At 46.5% G+C, this 21,051-nt stretch overlaps 1 protein-coding gene across 1 annotated transcript in view; it reads right to left on the reverse strand.

The window, feature by feature from the left end:
• Positions 1 to 1,115: 1,115 nt before the first annotated feature.
• The window catches only part of PLCZ1 (phospholipase C zeta 1), a gene marked incomplete at its 3' end in the record, with an annotated part of 103,207 nt that continues 83,271 nt past the window's right edge, over positions 1,116 to 21,051 (reverse strand). The window contains exons 10-13 of the mRNA XM_015409589.1: positions 13,789 to 13,961; positions 8,426 to 8,558; positions 3,010 to 3,159; positions 1,116 to 1,188 (exon numbers count right to left, since the gene is read on the reverse strand). Of these exons, the coding sequence (XP_015265075.1) occupies positions 1,116 to 1,188; positions 3,010 to 3,159; positions 8,426 to 8,558; positions 13,789 to 13,961 (529 nt within the window). The remainder of the gene's footprint in view (positions 1,189 to 3,009; positions 3,160 to 8,425; positions 8,559 to 13,788; positions 13,962 to 21,051) is intronic.

Genomic DNA, 21,051 nt, shown 5'->3' on the forward strand with positions numbered 1-21,051 from the left:
GGGCTGCTGGCTGGCCACATTCTACTCCCCCCCCCATCTTTCCTTGAGTTGAAGCTCTTTGTTTGAGTCTCTCTGGGCTGCGCAGCCAGAGACATTCACCCACAATAGCTAGCTCATTCTAAGCATTGTGGATGAGCAATTAACCCCAGGGACCTTTCCCTTCCCTTCCAATGACCATTGCAACAGACAAGATTTCCAGAACAGGTGAGTATGAATCGAACTAGCTACCTTCCTCCATCCAAGTAACTAAGAAACTATTTTGCACTCTGTCTATAACTCTAAAGGAAACTTGTATGCTTGTGAAGTGAGACTGATGTTTTTATATGCTTGATATTGAAATCCTTCAGTAAAACATTATTTGTTTAAGAAAAACACCTGTGTGTCTCCCTTACTGGACTCCTAAGTTCAAACAAGACCTCCATAAACGCTGGCCAGAACTCACGTTAAAATTATAGTTAGCCATCTGCAGTAAAAAAAGAGCATTTGGCGTAAACAGCCAGAACAAGGAACAAAACTAAATCCAGACTTTAAGGACCCTTTTCCGCCCACAGAAGTGAATGTAACTGTCAGTCAAGTCTGTGATGAGCATTTGACATAACTCTGATGTACACAACAAAGCTCAGCCCATTCTTTCTATCTCTGGGGTCAGGAAGGTCAAGGGAAGCTGGGTGAAGCTAGGTTGACTCAGAGAACCGAGGCTAAATAAGAGAGTCCCAGGAAGCTAGCTTTAGATACCGTATCTATTTAGAATTTGATAAAGACTCCGGACTTCTGTAAAGTATAAACATTCCCAGAATGCAAAAGTCGTGTGAGGCAAAGTCACATACAGGGCTATCGGTACCAGAAGGCCAAAGCACATAGCAGAGTCCTAAAGCCTCCTGGGAAACAGAACTACAGATTCAACTAGAGAGGCTAATTGCTATAGAAATGAAAGCTGCAGACGTACACCAGAGGTTTAGCAGAGGACTGCAGCCCTGATTCCATGACACAAGTCAAACAGTTGAAAGAAGAGGTGATGCTGTTAAGTCATGGTTGTTTTATTGAGGAAATAGCCAGCTGGGGTGCGGGGACACACATACACACACACTGTTAACAAACATTATTATTGAGAGTACCAAACATGCACAAAAAGCGAAGCGGGGCTCAAGCTGACGCCCAGTTTGGAAAGAAGCGGGATATGGCGGTACCCTAGAAATAATGCAACAGTGGAGAATTAGTACGTGACTTTTAAAAACCAACGTTTCCGTATACATGAACATGAATCTGTAGCTACCAAACAGCTCAATAACCTCACCAAGCAGGCTGTAAGCGAGAATACTGTTGCGGGCGTAGAAAAAACCCTGTTCCCCGAGGAAAGGAAGAAATCAGAAGCAGGTTAAACCCCATCTCTGAGTATGCGCCTTTACTTTCTCCTGTGCTGGAGAATGGCTGTGATTCACTCCTATGGGACCAGGTGCATCGGTGCACTTTGCTCCGAAATCATGTTGGGACAAATTCCCTGTTGCTGCTTCTTGCGGTCTGGATTCCAGTGAAAGAATCTCCAGGGGCAGATGGGAGCAAAGACTTTAAGCACCGAAACACTCTGTGCCCCATTAGGGGTCCTTTCTTCTAGGGGCAGTCCTTCCATTACTTCAGTTACTTTTGCAAGTAACATAGGTTGCTGTCACACATGCCAGGAAAAACGGGGGGGGGGGGAGCGAGGCTATTTCCTCCGGAGGAATTTGACCCGCAGTTGCACAATCACACTGCCCTTTGAAGCTGTGGGTGCAGTCCATCAGTGTGTGATCAGATGCAACTGCGGGTGGGTCAGGGATTTTTCTGTGTGTGCCATTTTTTCCCATGCGCTTAGACAAGGGATCGATGAATCGCACCTCCGCACTGAGGGCTCCCTATGGAGTTTGCGATGATGCGGTAGTCTTGATAGATCCAGGTGCGTGATGGCAGGGTCTTGGTTGGTTGCTCTTAGCACTCCACAATTAAGAAGGATACATTTGCACATCTGTCTGCCAGTTTTGACATATTTGTTCGCCTCACTGTTTTCCTCCAGAATTAAATCCAAACAATGATGACCTTATAAACTTAGCCTTATTCCTGTTTGCATCAGTTGAAACATTTCATTATTTTAGTTGCTAATTCATTATATTGTATGCTAATTTGCTGTTCAACCTGTGCCTTATACGTATGGACTGGTAAGTTCCATTTCACTGTGTCTGAGGAAGTGTGCCTGCACCCAAAAGTTCATACCTTGAATAAAACTTTGTTGGTCTTAAAGGTGCCCCTGGACTCAAACTTTGTTCCTTCGTAGTCTTCAGTTCTACGAAATTATACTCTCTGTCTCTTATATCTGTTTGGAACAACTTAAGTGCTGCATATTGTTAAAGCTAAAAGTCTCGTTTGGCTGTACAGTTAAATCCCACTTATGGAGCATCTGAGTTAAGTTTTCTGATTTTAAAAAAAAAATTGCTGTGCCCCCCGCCCCCAAGAAAGGAGAAGGTTACAATCTAATTTCTGTTTTGACAAATTTACTTCGGCCTAAATTAACAAATTCTTCAATGAGATGAAAGCCTAACCAGCTCTTTAAAATAAACATGTCGACCTATATAAAGGGGAGAGCGTGCAGCTCACACCTATTGGTGCGGTGGGGACTTCACCAACAGTGCACTCCTATGCAGTGTTACCAGACTAAACCCACTGAAATCAATGGGTTTAGCCTGGAATAACCCTATAGAAGATTGCTTGCCTAATGCACAGCCAGCAAAACCGAACGGGGCCCGTAAATACCGCATTCAACTGTACAGCATCACAAATTAACCCCAGGCAAATAACATGACGGGGGAGGGATTAATACCAGGGCATTTCCTTGAACAATTTTGCTGTCAGCAGTGATAGGTCACTATACGTCGATTGCCAGTAATTCTAGTCCTGTTGCATATAATAATAGCGAGGAGAACAATTTGTCAATAAAGGTATGGAAGGGCTTTGTTGCGCTCGACGATAGCTAATGAGTACCTTTGTTCATGCTTAAAAGTGGCAAAGTATATTGGCCGAGGAAGTCATTGGAAGTGAGGGACAGCTGATCTTCTACGACGAAGCGTACTAACGCAAGCTCTGGAACTCGGACGTGGAAACTGAGCGTTTGATTCCACCTGGGACACAAAGCTGAAAATAAAGAGAGCAACATGAAACAGGCAAGGATCTCGTCAAAGAGCTTTGGCATGACAATTAACTGGGCTTCCTTCACTGGCCTGTGAACGTAAAACCACCCACTGAATACACTTGTCTCTGCCCACTATAGGATGACTCCTTCAGATTGTCAGGCCTCCCGCTGGCAAGCCCTGTTGGCCCGCTGCCACTCAGAGAAACAGTGGAAGAAAAATACTTTTTAAAAGAGTAATGTCATTGCCGTTGCTACGTCCCTTCCAGGTAAAACCCAGAAGTGACATAGGGTAGGTCTAGGAATTGCCAGAGACTCTATGGTTTTGCCATAGAGTTTCCAGCAACTCCTAGGGCTGCCCTTTGTCACTTCTGGGCTTTGCCTAGAATTGAGGTAGCAACCTGGGTGACATAGGACGCAACCTGTGTCTCCGCCCCCAGCCCTCCTGCCGGTTGCCGGGCTCAGCCCAGCAACCCTGTGACTCATACACTGACTGTTAGAGTGCAGGACTGAAGTGTTAATGCAGATGTGTGGGAAAAGCTAGGTAAAAGAAAGCTAGGGTTGTCAGCTCTGGGTTGGGAAGTGCCTGGAGATTTGGGGGGCGGAGTCTGGGGAGGGTGGGGAGGGGAAGGACCTTAGCCATGTGTTAATGCCAATAGAGTCCACCCTCCAAAGCAGGCCATTTTCTCTGGGGAACTGATCTCGGTCACCTGCAGATCAATTCTAATAGCGGGAGAACTCCAGATACCACCTGGAGGCTGGCAACCTTTAAAAAGCTCTCATTGACTTAATTCCTTGTGAATTAGGGCTTTGGCCATGATGCTCCTCCCACACAGGGGCTTACTCATCTTCATAGGCTGGTGGATTTAAAGGGCCATCTGCACTGCAAAGCCCTTCGGCCGGTGATGCTTTGGCCGAACATCGCTGCAGTAATCTAATCTAGATGTAACCAGGGCAGCCCCACATAGAGCACACTGTAGTAATCTAATCTCGACACAACCAGGGTATGCACCGCTTCTTCACCCAAAGAGTAATTAATACAAGTGGCATTCACTCCCGCAGGAAGTGGTGGTGGCTACAAGCACAGACAGCTTCAAGAGGGGATTGGATAAATGTATGGAGCAGAGGTCCATCAGTGGCTATTAGCCTCAGCATATAGATGGAACACTGATGATCTGTATTCTTGGTTTTTGGGGGGCAACAGTGGGAGGGCTTCTGGAGTTCTGGCCCTGCTGGTGGACCTCCTGATGGAACCTGGGTTTTGGCCACTGTGTGACACAGAGTGTTGGACTGGATGGGCCACTGGCCTGATCTGACATGGCTTCTCTTATGTTCTTATCACATCTCCTGGGATCGCTTGTGGTCTTAGGGCCTGTCCACACCAGCTCGTTTTTATATGACAAATTCCTGAACTGGTCTGCTCTGGACTTCATCCTGGATATGGTCCTGATTTGAACATCACCTTTTGGGGTCCCCCCCAAGACTATTGCCTCATTAAAGCAGGACTACGTTTCTGAATTTGTCCTCCCGTTCGCTCAAGGTGATGAGTAATTCTCCTTCCTCTTGGGTAAATTTACTTTTCTTATCACAGACTCGTCTCCTCTTGAATAAATTTACAACACAATACTTGATGGGCTTCAGAACATTGTATTTCCATGCTTCCTCTTGAGTAAGCCTGATTGCAAATGGGCATGAGAATGTAATAACTGCTCTATTTATTTTGTTTCGGCAGAATATGTGTGTTCTGTAGTAGATAAGCTAGATTCAAGAACAGTAGCGCCTTAGGGCCCTTGGTGGTGGGAAGTGCCCTCAAGTTGCTGCCAACTTATGGCTATCCTGCTTCCAAGTCAAGAGATGAACAGAGGTCATTTGCCATTGCCTTCCTCTGATTTAGAGACCTTGGCCCCTTAGATTTTGGGGGCGTAAGCTTCTGAGAGTCAAAACTCCAGTCAAGGTTTTGGTTTTAACCTTTAAAGCCCTTTGAGGTCTGCTCTGCTTTACTCCATCCATATTGTCTCCATCTGGCACTGATCTCATCTGCCCCGCCCCCTTTCAGCTTTAGTGACATCTACCTGTACACACACGGGGAGCCCAAGAGTAGATGTATTATTGGTACCATCGATAGTGGACTATTAAAGGTAAAGGTTTCCCTTGCTCGAAAGCCAGTAGAATCCGACTCTAGGGGGCGGTGCTCATCTCCATTTCCAAGCCGAAGAGCCAGCGCTGTCCGAAGACGTTTCCGTGGTCATGTGGCCGGCATGACTAAACACCAAAGCACACAAAATGCTGTTACCTTCCCACCAAAGTGGGAATTTCTTGCTTTCGAACTGCTAGGTTGGCAGGAGCTGAGGCCAGAGATGGGAGCTCACTCCGTCATGCGGCTCTAGGGTCTCGAACTGCTGAGCTACCGACCTCTGCAGCTCAGCGTCTTAACCTCTCAGTCACCGCTGCCCCCTAGTGGACTATCTATGTGGTGTAAATTGAGATACTGGATTTTAAATTGTTTATGATGTTTTAATTGGTTGGTATTATGTCGTGTGTGTATATTGTTGTAACCCACCCTGACCCTGCTAGCGGGGGAGGGGAGGTTAGAAGCCAACTTAATTAAATCAATAAATACTTGTCTCTGACAAAGGGAGTTTTGACTCTCGAAAGCTTATACTCTGAAAATCGTTTTGGTCTCTAAGGTGCTATTGGCATTATTTATTTACTTTATTTATTTATTTATTTATTTGCTTGCTTGCTTGATTTATTCTCTTGCTTGAGGGGAAGACATCACACTAATACATTCCAAGGAGTGCTTCCTTTTAGGACTGGAGGGGGTACCCTGCTACGCCTCCTCTCTTAAATTTGCCCAACCGGACGCTGTCTCAAGCAGTCGACTACAATGAGGCGAGTCCCTCAAAATGACCTGGTTGATCTCGACTTCAGCCTTAAAGGAAAATCAACTGAAAACAAGTTACAAAAACCATCCAGGGGGGTGGGTGGAGGAAAGAGTCCAGGGGATAGCTAGCCGGATGGCTTTTGAGATAGAGCTGAAGGACCGATTCTCACTGAGACCGATCCCGAGGAAGAAAATTGTTCAGAATGCAGTCAGCATATTTCCATAGCGGCTCAAATAATGTATGTTCATTCACATCACGAGAAAAAAATTAGGGTTGCCAGTTGTCTGAAGGGGAAAAACTGTCTTAATAGAGGCTTAATGGGATGCTATTTACCAGGCAATATTTATTTACCACCATGCCAAGAAAAGCTTCAGCGGCCCGCTTCTGCACATTAAGCCTCTGGTTCAAGGGACAGGTAGCGGCCACTGCTAGAGCTGCCTTTTATCATCTTCGGCTGGTGCGGCAGTTGGTCCCCTTTCTCAGCCGCGACGATCTGGCCACAATGATCCATGCGACGGTCACCTCAAGGCTAGACTACTGTAACGCTCTCTACATGGGGCTGCCTTTGTCTCAAATTCGGAGGCTGCAGCTGGTGCAGAATGCAGCGGCCAGGTTGTTGGTGGGTGCCCCTAAATGGGAACACATCCATCCTGTGCTGAAGGCGCTGCACTGGCTGCCTATAGCATACCGGATTCGTTTCAAAGTGCTGGTGCTTACCTTTAAAGCCCTACATGGCCAGGGTCCGACATACCTGAGGGACCGCCTTTCCCCATACAGGCCCCAAAGAGCACTTCGGTCGGGGTCACAGCACTGTTTAGTGACCCCAGGCCCTAAAGAGGCCAGGCTAGCTACCACGAGGGCCAGGTCCTTTTCAGTGGCGGCCCCTATCTGGTGGAATGAGCTCCCAGAGGAGATCAGGGCTCTGCGGGACCTTTTACAGTTCCGCAGAGCCTGTAAGACGGAGCTCTTCCGCCAGGTTTTTGAGTAGGGGCTGCCGCCGCCACTACCACCACCGCATGTATGCGGAAGCAGGACTGTCAGGGTAATCCATGTATCTTGTGAGTTGTGAACTGTTTTAACTTCTGTGGTTTTAATGTATCTGTTTTATAGCACTTTGTGCCCTGTAAGCCGCCCTGAGCCTGCGTGCGGGGAGGGCGGGATAAAAATGGAAATAAATAAATAAATAAATAAATAAATAAATAAATAAATATTGTTTTTCCCAGCCACATTGGCAACCAAGGACAAAAACCAACAACCCTGAAGGATGGGAAAAAAGGTAAAGGTAAAGGTTCCCTTGCTCGAAAGCCAGTCGAATCCGACTCTAGGGTTGCGGTGCTCATCTCCGTTTCAAAGCCGAAGAGCCAGCGCTGTCCGAAGACGTTTCCGTGGTCATGTGGCCGGCGTGACTAAACACCAAGGCGCACGGAACGCTGTTACCTTCCCACCGAAGTGGTCCCTATTTATCTACTTGCAATTTCTTGCTTTCAAACTGCTAGGTTGGCAGGAGCTGGAACTAGAGACGGGAGCTCACCCCGTCTTGATGGGAACTCTGGTACTAACTCCAGCGCCTCTATTTTTCTGCCAGTCCCTGTTTTCTTTTTTTTGTAGCACAGACTAAAAAAAATAAGCGGCAATACCATCAAATCAGATCACTTCCAGCTCCAAATGTTGTGTTCTTTTAACCAAATAGAGTTGCCAGCTCTGACTTGGAAAATGTCTGGAGGTTTTGGAGGCGGAGCCTGAGGAGGGAGGAGTTTGGGGAGAGGAGGGGCTTCGATGGGGTATAGTACCATAGAACCCACCTTCCAAAGTGGCCATTTTCTCCAGGGGAACTGATCTCTGTCCCAGGAGATCTCCAGCAACCACCTGGAAGCTGGCAACCCTATGGACAAAGAAGACACTTCCTCTTCTCTCCCCCCCCCCCGCCTACAAAACACACCTGACTTCTGTAATAGTTTATCCAAAGAGCAGAATTCGGAGTTTTCAGAACAGAACGCTGTGCAATTGAACACGTAAGTATACGTTCCATTGGATCTGCGATCTCCCTGTGCACTCGGTTCCAGATCAAAACCATCAACAGCGCTGCTGGATAAAACCCACATTTGTGTGACACAGACTGATGGGAAGGGAAGAAGAGGAGACACCCACCGTGAATTCTGGTGCGCAGGCATTTCACATAATCAAGGCTCAGGCAATGGGATTTCTGCAGTGCAACATTACCAATTCCTCATGTGTCCTTCCTGCTTTTCTTATTGATTCATGCATTGCTGCTCGAAAGATACATGTTTGGTTGCCAGAGGAACAACTTTGATAAGCTATGTAAGTTAATGAGTTGAGTTCCTAAATTATCGAGGCCTTACACAAATCAATAGGCTGGTGCACTTACCGTTGCCCTTTACTACACAAGACTGTTGTTTCATCTGGTCTTCGGGAACACCATGAATTTCAACGACCACCAGGGGATCTGCTTTATTGGTCCGGGAGAGGTTACTAGGGGGTAGTTGATGGCCACTGATGAGCTGCACAACCAAAGAGGTACATAAGCTTCAACTCGAGCTGTCCCACAAAATGTCTTATATTTTTGGTGAATACCAGAATACCAGAATTTTATTGTGTATATAGCCAAAGGCCATCACAATACAGAATTAGGATAATAAAAAGGAAATCATTCTAATCACACATAGATAAAACAGCGATTAAAAGAATTTTCACACTAATACATACGGAATGGTCTTGGACAGCTGAAGCTGATTGGGGTTCCCCTGCAACGGCTGAGCAGGTGAATGTCAATTTAGCTTACAATTACATCTGTCAGATGCCTTATTTACATATGTCAAATTCCCTGACTGGTATTGGGATCAGGTGGACCTGGTTGCTAGGCCCAATTGGTAATTAGTGCCCCTGGTCAGGTGTTCCCAGAAGTGGTTAAAAATGAAGTCTTTCTCTAGCTTCTTTGTCAAACTTTAGACCTGTAGCTGGGTATACTACCGGGTGCTATGGTTTTTCCATTTGGGGAAACCATGAACATTTGCTGGAAAGACTGAGATTACTGCTGAACTGCTGTAAGCAGATTGCTTTACTTATGCTTCAAGAATTGCTGTGGATACTGGTGCTGTATTATCCAAGGTAACTAGCTAGAGATATTAAAGCCCTTTTTGTTTTCTGTGCACAGTGTGTTGGTATTCTTTGCACCTTAAAATAGAGCTTTTAGTTACATACCTGTGTGGTGTGTTTCTGTCTGGGGCTTGCAGAAGGCTTTTTCTAGTTGCCTTTTTGGCCCTACCAATGTTACGTGTGGAACCCCTGACTCTGGAGAGAGTTTGGATTTCTGCTTAAAGTCCTAAAGGGAGCAAGGTTGGCCTGTGCCTTGCCTTCTGGATGAAGCAGGTCTGGTGGCAGCCTATCGTGGTTAAGGAGCAAGAGGACCTTGACTCTGGATTGTGTTAGCATTAGTCAGAGTGCCCTGCCTGCCAGTCCTCCAGCCCAACCTCCTGCCAGGTTGGCAACTGAGTGTCCGAGGTCTGGGGTGGTACTGCCTGGCAGTTGTACTACACCCCCACCCCCACACCAAATCTCCAGGTATTTCCCCATCCAGGCGATCTTGCCTGTACACCTTACATTTTCAGGCTGGAGTCCTTTGCAAGTTTGTCTAGTACACCTGCCAGCCTCCAGGAGGGGCTGAGAGATCACCTGGAATTACAACTGATCCCCAGATGACAGTGATCGGTTCCCTTGGAGGATGATGGGTGATGGGTGAACGTTTATGCTGAGGTCCCACCCTCCCCAGGCTGTGCCCCAAATCTCCAGGAATTTCCCAAACGGAAGAGGACAACCCTCTGTCTGGGAGGAAGCCTTTTGAACACCATGGCTTTTACCCAGGGCTTTTTTTGTAGAAAAAGTACAGCAGGAACTCATTAGCATAATAGGCCACACCCAGCAGCAGAAACTCATTAGCATATTAGGCCACACCCCCTGAGCACACAGCTCATTAGAATATTAGGCCGCACCCCCATGTTACCAGAAGTGTGGTCATCCAGCCACACCCACCTTTTGCTTCTTATTCTGTTTAACTTGTTTGTTGTCCAAACCCAGGGCCTTTTTTTGTAGCAGGGACTCCTTTACATGTTAGGCCACACACCCCTAATGTAGCCAATCCTAATGAGTTCATGCTGTTGGGTGTGGCCTACTATGCTAATGAGTTCCTGCTGGGCGTGGCCAACTTGGGAGCCAGCCGGAACTCTGTTCCTGTGTGTTCCTGCCCAAAAATAGCCCTGCTTTTACCTCTGTATAACATCCATTTCAAAATAACATCTAATGACTTGCATAGAATTGGGCTCCCTAAGGAGAATTCGATGACCTAAAAAGATGCTCCCGTCGTCTGTTCCCAGCTTCTTGTACTCAGAGGTGAACTAGATGCGTTGCAGTCTCCCAGTGTGTGTGTGTGTGTCCCCCCTCCCCATACTGCAGGGCGAAGACTGCAAAGTGGCAGTCATGGGCAATGACAATGCTAAAGTCCTGGCACCACACGCTTCCAGTGTGTACCTGGCTGCAGAGGGTGCTGTGCCACAACTGGGCATCGGGGTGCACAGGCTTTAGAGACCCTCTGCACCTTGGAGATGCTGCTTCTGGTGGGGCATGGGGATAAGGCTGCCAACCTCCAGGTGGTGGCTGGAGATCTCCCGGTATTACAACTGATCCCCAGCCGCCCTGAGCCTTCGGGGAGGGCGGGATACAAATGCAAAGAATAAATAAAGAGATCAGTTCCCCTGGAGAAAATGGTTGCTTTGGAAGGTGGACTCTATGGTGTTGTACCTTGTGGCAGAACGTCCCTCATCTGGCCTGCAGACCCCATTTCTGCCTTGCCCTCCGTGGGGTTGCCAGCTCCCTGGAGGGGCTTTTCCTTTTACTCTTCAGTAGCCGCTGCCACCACCTGATCAATATAGGGATTTCCCACTTAGGGGAACAGGACCCTCAGCTTCCATTCCCAGCTCAGAGGCCTTGCCTCAGTGTCTCCCACTAGCCCGGTGCCTGGCTTCCACGGGGACGGATTAATGCCTTGTACCCCCCTGGGGGAATGGCCAGTTGCCAATTGCTTGCCTTCCCTCCTCCTGGGGCTCCCCTATGTGGTACAGAGAACCACTTCCAGAATCAAAAGTTTAAAGTGTTTATTAAAAAGGAAATGTTTAGTATGCATTGAAGCTCTGGCAGTTCTTTAAACCAGCACTGCACAACATTTGAGTCTTGGTTTCAACCACAGAGATTTGGGGGATTCCTAGAGTGTCACAGGATGTGATGACATCACTTCCATGTACACAGCCATGGCAGGGAACTTGGCCCCTCTACCCGATGCCTAAAGCTAAATCAGATAGGCAGCAGAGAAGCACCTCTGCAGGCAGAGTTCTTGAGTCAGGGAGCTGTTGCAGAAAAGGCCCTGTCTGACCGATCATCTACCATGCCTCTGGGAGAAAGTGCGCACAAGACAGGGCCTTATCAAAAGATCACAGCTGACTGGCGGGTTCATCTTGGCAATAAGTAGGGCTGGAAAAATTATCCGAGTGCAAATTTTTAAATTAATGTTGCTATTATAAACCTGACTGGGCAAAGCAAGATCACTGTCATGTGTGCCTGAACACGGGGCAAAGTGTTTATGGCGTAACTAGACAAGGAACTACAGCGCTGGTATTTAATAACCTGTCAAATGCCTTTGATGACTAAATCGCATTTGCAGCAAGCTAGTCTCAGCAACTGCGATATTCGCGGTATTTACTTCCCACCACAGGCCCCAGGAAGGTAGAAGAAAATATTGCAGCTAATAAATCAAGCAAGGGTGATTTATTTCAGTTCTGACTGGCGATTTTTCAGCTCCATCGTGAGTGTCGCAGCTTGAGCTAAAAGATCTAATTCACTAGGGTTCCGCACACAAATAATATGTATGTTGTCACTGAAGAGTGAGAGCACTGATTGCAACCTACAGATAACAATAACCGGACAGACAATGGGAAGATAAGAACAGAAGAAGAGCCCTGCTGGATCAGACCACGGGTCCATCTAGCCGGCATACTATCTCACGCAACAGCCAGCCAATTTTCTGGAGGTCCAAAAACAGGACATAGAGACAGAGGCCTTCCCTTGATGTTGCCTCTTGGCCCTGCTATTCAGAGGTTTACTGTCTCTGAACATGGAGGTTCCAGTTAGTGGAGGTTCCAGTAAGACCTCCCTTCTTTACAAATGTTTGGACCCCAGAGACTCAGTGACCCACTGCGCTGGGAGCCAGAGAAGATCAGAATGGCCCAAAGGTGTTTCAGGGAAGGAACTGACAGGGTTTCTGTGACCACCTGAGTCTAGTACAAGATATCACAGCCCCCCACCCCTGCCTCCGCCATGCTAGGCTCTAGAAACAGCGAAGGGATTTGACCCTTACCATAGAACTATCCCACAACAAAATCCCATCGATCTCCCAGAATTAAAGCAGATCTCCAGACTACAGAGATCAGCTCCCCTGAAGGAAATGGCTGTACTGGAGAGTGGACTTTCTGGCATTATATTTAGGGCTGGCAACTCCCAGGTGGTGGCTGGAGATCTCCTGGGATCACAACTGATCTCCAGGCCACACAGATCAGTTTACTTGGAGAAAATGGCCGCTTAGGAGGGTGGAGTCTATGGCATCATGCCCCTGCCCTCCCCTCCCCAAACCCCGCCCTCCTAAGGCTCCACCCCCCCAATCTCCAGGTATTATCCAACCCGGGGCTGGCAACCCTACATTATACCACACTGAGGTTCCCCCCCCCAACTCCATCCCTCCCAGGCTCCGCCCCCAGGAATTTCCCAACCTGGAATTGACAACCCTAATTTGTATCCTAGTGATGACCTGGAAGACCCAGGCTAGCCCAATCTCATCAGCTCTCGGAAGCTAAGCAGGGTTGGCCCTGAGTAGTATTTGGATGGGAGACCAGCAGGGAAGTCCAGGGTTGCTATGCAGGGGCAGGCAATGGCAAACCACCACTGAACATCTCTCGCCTTGAAAACCGCAAGGGGTCACCATAAATCAGCTATGACTTGACAGTTTGTGGGGGGAAGTGATGACATTAGGCATGGGCGAAAACTCACTCACAGAGCAAAATTCGTCAAGAATTTTGGCCACTATGTGAACCATGAAGTGATATCTGTGGAGGCTCTGCCATCACGAATTTTCATGAATTTTAAGCACAGTCCGTGGTTGTTGGTGGGTGGAGACAGACTGGCGCTGAACAATTAAACTGTTTAGAAAACCCCAAGGCAACGTGGGGGGCAGAATTCTCCGGCCTAGGAACCACCAATAAGAGCCTTCTAAACAGGCACTGCTGGCTGCGAATAACGAAGTTCCCATTCTGGTCTATGGGCTCACAATGTTGTACGTGCGTAGGCCTGACATCCCTGTTAAAAGCTATGTCAGATCATCAAAATAGCAAAACACACTCTTCTGATGACACAGAAAACCTGCTGAAATGGTACCTGGCTGATCGAGTACAAGTCGCATCATATACTTATCAAGAGTCTGGGCTACGAATGTGAAGAAAGCACCTGTAATAAATGTTTCAACATTTCTTAATATTTAAAGAATTAACCAAGAGAATGTCGGTCACAGAAAGTGCCATCAAGTCACAGATGACTTATGGCGGCCCTATGGGGCTTTCAAGGCACGAGATGAACAGAGTCGGTTTGCCCTGGCCTGCCTCCAAGAGCACGTTATCGACAGACGAATAAACTTACCGTTATTGTAAGCGAAATGGCACCGTGGTTCCCAGTTATACTATACGGGGTAAACAGTGTCTCTCCATATCTTAGGAATTCTGGTTTTAATATGTAACCGGCACCACCGTTGTCCAAAAATTTCCCATTTTGAAGGTCCATTTGTACTCCAGGTGTTTGGAAATTTAAGGCCACTGTTGGGAGGGAAAAGCAGTTACATACATAACAATGGAAAATAAGTCATGGGAATTCTCTCTCTCTCTCTCTCTCTCTCTCTCTCTCTCTCTCTCTGGATGATTCTGCATCTAGCATTTGCTCCACATTTTCTCAACTGGGAAGAAAAAGTGCAGCTCAAAACCACATCCAAATACCCCCGGGGCAAGGCAGTACTGACTGCAGAGTCACCCCTGAACGGTCATAAAACAGCCATAAATCTATGCAGAAGGTACAATAAAATCTGAGGATCAAAGAACTCGAAAGCTGCATGGAGTGTGGAGGCTACCATGAAACCCGATGATCAAAGGAAGTGACGGCGGCATGCAATGCAGAGGGGAATATTCTGTTCCAAGGTGGGTTTCGTAAAACAATGGAGGGAAAAGCCAATGGAGAATCAGCCTCTGGCTGCGGTCACACACGCTAAATAATCTGCTTTCAATTCACTTTCACTGTGTGAACTGGCAAAATCCAATTCAAAAGTGCATTGAAAGTGGACTGAAAGTGGGTTATTTAGTGTGCATGACCACAGCTGTAACATTTTGCATCATCCTGCCAAATTATGGGTGAGCCAGTTGCCATCCTCCAGTTGGCGCTTGGGAATCTTCTGGAATTACGACTGATCTCCAGACGACAGAGATCAGGTCCCCTCAGATAATGGCTGCTTTGGAGGGTGGGTTTGATGGCATTATAACCTGCTGAGCTCTCTCTCCCCCACCAAACCCCAACCTCCTGAGGGGCTGCCCCCTCCAAAATCTCCAGGAATTTCCCAACCCAGAGTTGGCAACTCTTCTGATAGAAGAGTGGTTTTTGGAAAAGGGATCACTATTCGTGGTGAGCATCCCATTCTAGTAAAGAGCTTTAGTAGTCTTTCAAAAACCTGTCTGAGCAGGGCAACAGAAATGCGCATATATACCTAGAGAAGTAGTATGTGTTCTTTTAAATATTTATAACCTGCTGCCAGGGGTCTTGTTGTAGAAAAAGAGCTGCCGGAGCTCATTAGCATAACTCATTAGCATAACTTATTTGCATATGCCACACCCCCTGACATCACCGGAAGTGACAGAAGGCCACACCCCCTGACATCACCGGAAGTGTGTCAGAAGGCCCGGCTACTTACCCTCCTGCTTCATCCTCATTCCCAAACAGAATGAGGATCGAAGCAGAGGGCGGGGTAAAGAAGGGGGCGGGGCTTCACCACGTGACCGCCCCGCCCCCTAGAGGTTCTCTTCCGGAGCTCCGTACCTGAGAGCTCCCCCCCGACTAGAGCCCTGCCTGCTGCCGATCTAGCTGTTCGAACGCAAGAAACGGCAAGTAGTTAAATAGGTACTGCTTCAGTGGGAAGGTAACAGCGTTCCGTGCACCTCGGCGTTTAGTCATGCCGGCCACAAGACCATGGAAACCTCTTCGGAGAGTGCTAGCTCCTCCGCTTGGAAATGGAGATGAGCACCGCCCCCTAGAGTCGGATTCGACTGGCTTTCGAGCAAGGGAAACCTTTACTTCTCTATGGTGGCTTGAGATGGCATAAAGGGCATTCCTAGACCCTCGCCTCATAGAGAGGTGGCAGAAAGGGGCAGGGTTTGCTGCAGCAGTCGGAGGAGAGAGCCAGCTAGCCGGAAGCTGTCTTCTTCAGGATGAGGGTTGCCAAGCTCCAGGTGGTGCCTGGAGAGCTCCCAGAATTACAGCTGGTGTCCAGACTACATAGATTGCTTATTTATTTATTAGAAAATTGAGCAAATGGCTGCTTTGGAAGGTGGACCAAGTGGTATTATACCCTACCGATGTCCCTCCCCTCCCTAAACCCCACCCTCCCAAGCTGCTCCCTCAAATCATGAGGTATTTCTTTTTTTTAATTATCTTTTATTGCCGTCAATAACATATACAGAGAACATCATAAAGCAACAAGATCAAACCACCAACCAAACTAAAACCCCGTAACAAAAACATGAGTAACAATCCAGCCACACTTTATAGGTAACATAACACTATTTACGTTTTGAAGTAAAATATGTTCTAAAATCAACATCTATCCTTTAATACTCAAAAAAGTAGCTAACTGCTTATGTAAAGTATTAACCGGGACAACATTATGATCCACCAAATAATGTAGAACTGGGTACCAGATAGCTACAAATTTTGCTTGATACTGAGGGCTCTCTGCAGCAGGTAATATTGAATACAACAGCTTAGCCACTATGAATTGCTCCCAAATTTTGTCATGCCAATGAGAAATTGAAGGAGAAGCAGGATCTTTCCACTTAGATGAAATTACTAATGACACAGCAGAAAGCAAAATAGCAATCAACTCTCTGGTTGTATTTCTCATGAATAAACCAGGCCAATAGTGTAGTAAAAATCTCAAGGTAGCCCTACTCATAACAGAATTGGGGGCGGGAGGACGTATGGGACCTGTGTTTTTCTTACGGTGGCATACGAACCCCATATCTCCCTCAAACAACTGCCAGCTCCCTTGAAAACATTTGTCGGCCTCCAGGCAATGCTGATCACAAGTCCCGGTCACACGTGCCGGAAAACGCAGGGGGAAGACGTGGCGATTTGCGCCACTGCAATTTGACGTGCCCCAACACGATCAGATGCCACGGCATTGTTTCCATCGGCGGGTGTTTCCAGCACGCTCCAACCAGGAAGCAGGGACGCGAGAGGAGTGCGCTGGAGCGATCACACAGAGAGCGTCCGGCTGCAGCCCGTCACAACCAGTTGACTGTGGGTTTTCCCCAGGTACTTTTACACTCCACTTCTTTGGCTGACTGCTGCGGGTTGCTGATGGGTGCGGGACGCTGGCCAGATGTGTCCGTTTGATCACGCCAGTAAAATCCGGCCGGCATTTGTGAGTATCCCGTGGCAAATTCTGCGTGTGATCGGGGCCACAGTGTGATAATGAATCATGGTGTTTTACATCTTTTGAATGAAAACCAGAGGAAAAACTACACCGAAAGTGTAGCATCTGCGCTACCCGATCCCGCCGTTTCAATTTGCAGAGCAGCTCCAATGAGCTGGGGAACCTCATGCATTCTATTTCTACCAAACAAGTTGTCAAGGTTTCTTTTGATTGTTTGTTAGGATCAGATTTACTGCAAGGTTTTTTTTGGTTTTGGTTTTTGTTGTCTCCATAAGTTCTGGCTGCCTGAAATATTTTTGAAACTGAAGGCAGTTCTAAGATTTGTTTGTCTAGATACACACTTCTGCCTTTGTAAAACAATATGAACAAACCCCATCCATAATCATCTTTCTGCTTCTTTACGGCTAGCCATACTTTTAAAAAAAAGCAACCTTCAATCCACAACAGTTTTGAAAAGGGGGCAGCCGTACTTATCATTGCTATTCTATACATGTCTCTCCTCTGTTGCACCATATGGTTTACAAAGGTTTAATCACAGAAATGTTTTCTACAAAGAGGCACAGTCTCTAATGTAAGTTCTAGCGTCGATTCTATTAAGATGACGTGGGGCAAGAGGAAACAAGGTGAATACTTCCCAAACCGGTTGGCAAATAATTTCTATGGCCTTTTCTGCTTTGCATTTTAAAGGGGGGGGGGGGGAATAAAATCTTTCTCAACATATTGAGCATTCATAATCTAACAGGAAACTGAACGGTTCCAATATGTAATAAAGAAAGCTAGCTATGGGTGCCAGCAATATGATAATTTCTAACAATCATGAAACCTTCTTCTCGTTCATCGGTCACTGCCTTTGGATCTCTGAGCTTTCTCCTTGTCCTGTTTCTCCGTGCCATTGGTTGATCTGCTGTGGTGTCACAGCAGAGGCAAGCAATGACAGAGGCAAGCAATGGCAAACCGCTTCTGAACATCTCTTGCCTTGAAAACCTTATGGGGGAGTCAAAGTGACTCACAATCACCTTCCCTTCCTCTCCCCACTACAGGCACCTTGTAAGGTAGGTGGGGCTGAGAGAATTTTTTTTTTTTTAAAAAAAATTAAATTATTTTCTTACTACAAAAACTAACAACACTACAAACACTACAACTCTAAACTAAAACATAATCTACACAAGGATCATACAAAATGATTAGTCATTAGCTTAAGCAAAGTTCCCTCTATAGTAAAATTAGTGGAATGGAGTTATTTCTTATCGCTTTCTTATAAACTGGTATTGATATGATTAAATCAGGTAGTTACAGTTTAAACAATTTAACTTTCGAGCTTATAGGGTTATACTATTTCGGCTTCTTTTCTCTGAGCTTTTTTAAAATCAAAGTTCCATTGGACCTTCAGGAGTTTTGGGGCCGCCACCCCTTTATCTGATTCGGAGTCCTATTCTGGGTTACTGCCCGCCGTGCTTTCCGAACTTTCTGATCCATATGCGCTGCCTTCTTTTCCCAAGTCTTTTTCCTCTGTTGCTGTCTTGTTGTGCACTGGTCTTTGTTGCTGTTCCAAAAACGCCTTCACTTTAAAGACAGAGTCAATCTTTTCTTTTTTATCTTTTTTAGTTGAAAACAAGTCCCTCAGGTATTAACCATCTGTATGGTGTGGAATTTTTCTGCAAAAAAACAGTTTCGTTTTTATATTGTTTTCTCTTTTTTCTTATTTCAAATGGTATGTCTTTTAAGACTCTAATTTCTTTGTCTTTGATTTTTAGGGTTGTCCTATTTGTGGCCTGAGCACCACGTCTCTTGTAGATCTCTTTAAGAATCTCACCATTATTTCCCCAGGCAGGTTTTTTTTCTTAATAAATTCTGGATAAGTTAAATAGATCATATCCATATCGCTTTGTAGTACATCCGCTGTTCAACCTGTCATTGGGGCCAATGCTTCACTTAAGATTTCTTTCAGATTCTCACCCTTCTGTTCAGGAACACCTTAAAATCTCAGAGCATAGGTTGATTTTTCGATTTGAAGTCTTAAAAGCTGGTCTTTGTTAGAGATCCTCTCTTTCTCCACTACCTCCAGTCTTTGTTGAATTACTTTTGACTTGGCTTCAACCTTTTTCACAGCTTTTGCCGTCTCCTCTGTTTTTATATTAGTCTCTTTCAGCTGTTTTTGGAGTGCTTCAAAGTTATTATTGAGGTTAGTCATCTGATCCAACAGAGGGCGCAATGCTATAGCCAGCATATTGGGAAGGTCAGTATTTGCTTCCGGTTTAGCAACTGGATGTGCTGATCTCGCAGTTCCAGGAGAGTGCTTCAGTCTCATCGCCATCTTTTCTGCCCGCGAAGTCATTGTTTACAGTTCAGAGAAAGTTTTTAAAAGTCACTGAAAGTTCATTTATGGAGTCGCTTTAAACAGATCTGTACTTTACTTGATTTAATCCAGGATTGCCATTGCCTTTAAGGTTGTGGGGGAACAGCCTCCCTCCCCTGCATCATTACAGATCAGGGCTTCGGAAGGGTGCTTAACCGCATAACCAGTTAAAGGGAAATATCACTCAAGCTTCATCCCATGCTGGCTGCGGAGGTAGGGAAAACTTTGTAGTTTCACTTGATCACTTGTTCGCTCACCCGGTGTGCACCTCTGGAAGCCATAATGGCGCCACGACAGCGGGACCTATCGCGACAAAGAGGAGCCTTGATCCCTTGGCCACGGCCTCAGGAGAGGCTCCTCTCGTGCCCCAGGCTGGAAGTTCCCTGCAAGGACTCCGGGGGAGGGGGGTCTGGATCAACCAGCACCCCTCCCGCCTGCCACGTCATGGGCCAGCCCTGTCAGAGCTCTGATGGAGTGCACCCGCCATACGAATCACCAAAACCGGACGTTTGGGCTGAGAGAATTTTGAGAGAACCGTGACTGGCCCAAGGTCACCCAGTAGGCTTCTTTTTTGAGGAAGAAAAATATAAGAAGAGTAGGTTTTTCTACCCCAGTTTTCTCTACCATAAGGAGTCTCAAAGCAGCTTACAATCACCTTCCCTTCCTCTCCCCAGAGCAGTCCCCTTGTGAGGTAGGTGGGGCTGAGAGAGTTCTGAGAGAACCATGACTGCCCCATGGTCACACAGCAGGCTTCATGTGGAGAAAGAAGAAGAAGAGTTGGTTTTTATACCCCGCTTTTCTCTATCCCAAGGCATCTCAAAGCAACTTACAATCATCTTCCCTTCCTCTTCCCACAACAGGCACCTTGTCAGGTAGGTAGAGCTGAGAGAGTTCTGACAGAACTGTGACTGGCCCAAGGTCACCCAGCAGGCTTTTTGTGGAGGAAGAAAAAGATGAGAAGAAGAAGTGGCTTACAATCACCTCCCATTCTTCTCCCCACAACAGGGACCTTGTGAGGCAGGTGGGGCTGGGAGAGTTCTGAGAGAACTATGACTGCCCCAAGGTCACCAAGCAGGCTTCATGCAGAGGACAGAGGAGTAGGGAATTAAATCCGGTTCTCCAGCTTAGAGTCTGCCATGACACCATGCTGGTTGTCTTTTTTTAAAAAGATGCTACAACAGTTGCGCTGAGAAGCAGCAGGTAGTTGCAGAAAGATAAACATTTTAGTTTCTGGCAACATTTCAGGGCCCCTCTGTAAGCTCACATGTGAACAATCAGTGTTACTCTAGTATTTATATCATGAGCTTTTGATTAAAAATTTCCCAGTGTAATCTAGCTAGAACAGATTTGTGCTGGAAGCAATTAGGGGCTGCTTGCTGTTCAAAGGGAATAAATATCCCAAACACAATAAAAAATAAAAAATCCTGGTCAAGATTAGCTTTTGAACCTTACATCGCTGTATAACTCCCCCCAATACTGAATATTCGATTGTACATGCGTTCTTATGAACCTCCGATCAGCTGTCTTTTCCCAAGATGTGATTCCTTGTCTTGGAAATGAATGTAACTGATGTTAAGTTTTGGAAACTGTTCTTATTATATTTCATTTATTACACCAATCACAATGTCCAATGACTTCTGGAATCACAGACATAAAAAGACACGCTGTAAAAGGTAGATCGTTATGGGTTCATTATTTTCAGTCAAGCTCAGGAATTGATTTTGGCAGCTGAAAACACAGGGATGATGCTACACTGTCATGAGGGGCAAGGCCCCCTCACAAATGTACCGTGCCCCATTTTGACCTTCAGCCTTCCATTTCAATAATAAATCTTTAGCCCCTTTTCATTGTGGAA

The sequence above is a fragment of the Gekko japonicus genome, unplaced genomic scaffold (assembly GCF_001447785.1).
Source record: "Gekko japonicus isolate JY-2015 unplaced genomic scaffold, Gekko_japonicus_V1.1 scaffold1997, whole genome shotgun sequence".
NCBI lineage: Eukaryota > Metazoa > Chordata > Lepidosauria > Squamata > Gekkonidae > Gekko > Gekko japonicus.